Raw genomic sequence first — 5000 nt, 5'->3', positions numbered from 1 at the left:
AGCCAAAAAATATCGCGACTGTTTTGCCAAGAATGGTTACTTAAAGCTGACTCTTTACCACAATGCATCGCGGTTTCGACTAGACTGCACTGCTCGACGACCAGGACTCGTATAGGATACAATAATGCTGCGGACATTGTTGTTTATATATGTGTACAATGGAGCGAAGCGTTCTAGATAACAAAAAAGGCAATTTGAACTGCATGAAGGGTGATTTTATTTAGCAGCTTTAATTTAAATATCTGTTTGCCTCTCCATAACACGAGCTATACAAAATGCATTTGGAGTTAATGATTAACAAATGGCGTTCTGGCCTTATGTCAACAGAGCATGTTGAGACTTGAAAAATGTATGAAGCTGAAACAGTCAAAAGGTAGGATAATAGTTTTCAGGATAGCTAAAAAATTTTGATAGGATGAGAGCTCGGGTCTCACTAGTTAGGGTTACGCCTGGTCTACATCTACATCTCTAATCTATAAAGGTTTTCCATTACAAATGTAGTCAGGTATAGCTCACAGCATCGACATACAGGATACTTATAAATATAACATAAATATATTAAAATAAATATAAGCGAAAATAAACACTATCAGATACTTCCAAAGTAGCCTGCATAGCAAGTGTTTCCAGCGGGCAAGGAACGAACTCTTTTTTCGGCCAAAATATCGAAATTTGCGCGGAAACCCCACGGAAACGCTTGCTACGCAGGCTACTTCCAAAGGTTTGGTTTTATCAACGGAGTTGATAATGTAAATTGGCCACCGTACAGAGATTCTAAAAGCTGAGGTTTCGAGCGTTAGCCCTTCGTCAGAGCGAATCAATTGGATTCGCTCTGGTTTCTTTAGAAACTACCCCCTACTTCCAAAGGGTCTTGACAGTGGCAGACAATTAAAGATTTTTAAGAATTCGACGAAGGATTCGTCTTTATCAAATACTTCTTGTAACAAATTGAATAGTTAAATTACTTATGGCTCGTTCGAAGCCATCATATGTTTCAGATTCAATCACAGAATCACTTAAACTATTTCAATCCCTAATCGTTCTAGCAAAAAAACTAAACTTGTAAGTATTTCCTGATGAGTAGCGTTGAATGAACTTCTTAGGATTATACTGGCGAGTGATTCTACTTCCCTTAGGGTTAATGTGGTCTGGTATCTTAAGGCAAACTGTATAGTTTACGGCGTTTCACGTAAGTTGGAGTCTAGCATTTATCTAAAGCGATGACCAAGCAAGTTCTTTTAAAATGTTTGTAACGCCTCCGGATTCTCAGAGAACCCGGTGTCGTTACAATCCTCAGTTACATCAGATGTTACAGGATTTGACCTAGCGAGCTTCCCTGCGTTGAATTTTCTCAATTTCCAGAATATGTTTAGAAAGATGAGGGTCCCAACCACTACAAGCGTATTCTAAATGGGCTCTAACAAGGGTAGGGTAGGCCTGTTCCTTTACCTCAACTAGACAATTGCCTAGATTTTTGCAGAAGAAGGCCAGAATTTTATTAGCTTTCTTATGATAGCAGCTTTATAGAAATCCCAGCTAAGATCACTTGATAGCTCTATTCCTAAATAAGGGTGGTGGGTGGCCTCCCGGGATGTGATTCCCCCAACTAATGGGAGAAGTAGAGAATCCCATTAAGATTATATTTCTTTAGATAAAACCTAAGGTTCCACAAGAGAAGATTAGCCAAGTCTTTTTGCAATATTCTTGCCTAATTTTCAGATTTTATTGATCTGTAGATGACTGTCATCAACAAATAAACGTAAATTAGCCTTTGAGGAAAGGTTGTCACCAACGTCATTTACAATCATCACGAAGAAGAGGCAAGCCTGTACCGCTCCCTGTGCCAAGACACCCGGATAGGACGTTTCTAGGTGCAGAGAATTTTCCTTTGACAACTACTCTTTGATTTCTTTGATTTAACCAAGTGCAGATCCAGGAAAGAATGTTTCCTCAATCCCATAGTATTTCAGCTTTGTGAGAAGGCGTTGGTGGGGGACAACATCAAAAGCTTTTGAAAACTAAAATAAGCATGTCCGTTTAAATGCCGCTATCCATATTCAGGGCGATATCCTCCAGTGTGGTTGCAAGCTGGGTCTCGCAGGATCTCCCATTTCTACATCCATGTTGAAAGTCAGCTAGGATATTAAACTTCTTTTTCTTTTGTTCCAGTCTATACTGCATGTGAAGAAATTTGCTCAATATTGTAAGCTCCCTTGTAAGGTTTGAAGGTGGAACAGCCAGAATAAGGAGGATCTTTAAAATCGTGGCCAACTTCCGCCCTTTATTCTCAATGATGTACCTACAGACAATGTTATCTTTATGATATAATAGATTTTAAACACTTGTATGGACCTTCGTAATTAACATATCGGTTAACCCTATAGTTTAATCTGAAAAAGTAGGGAACATTTATACAATTCACATGATATTCAGGGAGGAATTTGAACCCAGCCAATAACCACGTGAAACAATGCCAGACTACTCAAACTGGTCAAAAACTCTTTTGCAGGCTCATTCAGTGAAGACCCTGCCTTCAAAGAAATTCTCCTCAACGTATAAACACATTTACAGTTCCATCATAGTTATTAACTATGGTTCCATCAACTCATAACAAAATAAATAACCTTTCATGGTTAAAGGTGCTGTACGTTTATTTCTAGTTTTTACGACTTGCATCAGTAGGAGTTCCCCAAAAAGGGGTATACGGTAGATGAAATGCGATGATAATATTGCATAAGGCCAACCAGTGAATCTGAAAAAGGATCATGCATGCCCTCAAGAAACAGGGTTCCGGCCAAGTGGTCAAAGGCTTCTAAACACCGGAGCTGAGGCCGCGCCCTCTCAGTGCTAACTGCCAAGTACAGGCATATAATTCTATTGACTGATCGTTTAAAGGGAGTTCTCACTTTTATATTTACTTATTATTCACTTGTACCATTTTTAGGAAAACCAGCCAGCGAAGTTTCTGTTTAAATGCGTGTCACGTTGAAGCCTCTGATTAAGCTGTGAGGCAAGAATGGCTGGTAATCATTATCCAGGCATGACTGACAAGCTTCATTTAACCCGTGGAAGGCTTCTATCCAAGGAACTCAGTTTGAAAACAACCTACTGACAGTAGTTTGAGTCATCAGAGGTGTAGTAATTTAAGAAGCGTATCCGATGGTGACCTTTTCCGTCAGATTCCCTATCAAACATTGCATGGCTTTGCCGCCGGCGCATTATGGGATAAACAATTCCCGTATACGAGGAGACTGTAAGAAGATGCCCATGGCCGAAATAGATCCGATAACAAACGAGGCAACGAGCAAGAAACGATCTAAAATTCTGGCTGCATCTTGCCACTGCTTTTTATAAAATTCCTCTTGGTTGAAGTCATAATCTTTAAACCGCGTCTCCGTTATATGCGCCTCGGATGTGTCACTCTCAGCGGTGTCCAGAGGTTTCCGCTTAACTGAGCGTCTCCTGGTAACGTGGCTTGTGGGAATGTTAAGGTTGCCGTTTTGGGCCAAAGAAACCTGCTCGCGCCCTCCGCGAGGATCCTCAAAAAGGTCCATTTCAAACTCAATTGATTCCCTGTCCACGTCGAGGGTGTCATTACGTTTTCTGTCAGAGCCTGAGTTTCCTTGGAGAACGAGAACCTTTTGAGCATTTTCGTTCGTTAATTCTGAGTTAAACTGAGGCATGAGGCACCTGGGTTTATACCTGACCAACTTTGCAATCCACTCAAGAACGATCTTGTGAAACCATTTCGGCATTCTGGTGTTGCGGTGATGAAAGTTGAGTATAATGCATGTAGCGCCAAGTGCGGTGCCTATCTCCATGATTGATACGGAGTAATACATGGCTGTCAATCAAACAGAATCGAAGTAAATCTAAAAAAATTCAATTTATGAACGGGGTGCAAATAAGGGTGCCTTGTACGTCTATCTGACATCACCAGGGTTTGTTGTATTTCAAACTTATGGATTGATTTGCCATCAAAAACAATTAATTGCGTTAGATTTTTTAAAGTAAGTCTTTATTTTAAAATGGTCATTAGTATTGGCACCTCCGAAGAGTGATTATTCGACCAATGAATCCATGCAGAGTGAATTGAAAGCATACGGAATACTTGACAATCACTAGGAGCAGAAGCCAAACAGATAAAACGACGAACTCAATATAAGAAATACATAAAAGTTTAACGCCGAGTAGGAAAATTTAGCCAGCTCAAGCGGCAGAAAAATGCTATCAACAATCTGTCATCACTAGAGCCCAGTTGTTCAAAAACCCATTGACACTAATCCACAATCAAATACAAACCCAGGATTGAATTTTGCTTGTCAAAAATGCCTTAACCTTGTAATGTTATGCTGGAAGCTAAAACATCTTTGTGGAAACTTTTTCTGATCCAAATGTGGTCTGCAATTTAAGTTTCCTGTTATGATCCAGGATCAGGAGCTAAATCTGCCTTTGAATACTGGACCCAAAGTTTTCAAAACTTGTTTTTGTAATTTTTAGTTGAAAAATTGTTGGTTAGAATGTTTTTTTAAACAAACTTTTCTAACATCACGTGATGAGAAATCACAAGATCCTAAGAATCTAGCAGTGAAATAGTGGTAACTGATTACATTGGTTAGTTATAATGTACATAGCCCTCCCTTCCACCACCACCACAAGAAAGCAGGAAGAGTTAGCTACGACTTAGATATTCTCCCACGTTTTACTGTTACTTACCCAGCAAAGGAAAGTGTTCGGAGCTAGATGGTAGCTTTTCTGACGTCAGCTCTTGAAAGACGGCCATTGACAAAAGAATTTAATACCCAGGCCTACTCTTTCGCCAGATCTGCTGGAAGAATAAACTCAGGAATATGGTGCAAGCAATCAACGTGCAAGGCAAGATCAGGCTCATGACGTAGTAGTATGTGCGCCGACGCAGAAGCATGGTAACGTCAAATCTGCGACGGGTAAATCACAGCAGTCGTTTTCTTTCTAGAAAAGGAGCATTAATTGTAATTGGA

General features: G+C 40.0%; 1 protein-coding gene across 1 annotated transcript; it reads right to left on the bottom strand.

Annotated features, from left to right (window-relative positions):
- Positions 1 to 219: 219 nt before the first annotated feature.
- LOC138000036 (uncharacterized) lies at positions 220 to 4788 on the bottom strand. The gene is made up of 3 exons (XM_068846166.1): positions 4717 to 4788; positions 3703 to 3844; positions 220 to 2299 (listed from the first exon to the last, which is right to left on the bottom strand). The coding sequence occupies exons 1-3, from the start codon at positions 4781 to 4783 to the stop codon at positions 2038 to 2040; spliced, it is 471 nt and encodes a 156-aa protein (XP_068702267.1). The 5' UTR covers positions 4784 to 4788; the 3' UTR covers positions 220 to 2037.
- Between the last annotated feature and the right edge of the window lie 212 nt (positions 4789 to 5000).

This window comes from Montipora foliosa, chromosome 4 (genome assembly GCF_036669935.1).
Source record: "Montipora foliosa isolate CH-2021 chromosome 4, ASM3666993v2, whole genome shotgun sequence".
Taxonomy (NCBI): Eukaryota; Metazoa; Cnidaria; class Anthozoa; order Scleractinia; family Acroporidae; genus Montipora; species Montipora foliosa.
The sequence above is the reverse complement of the archived record's forward strand: the minus strand, read 5'-3'. Positions and strand labels throughout refer to the sequence as shown.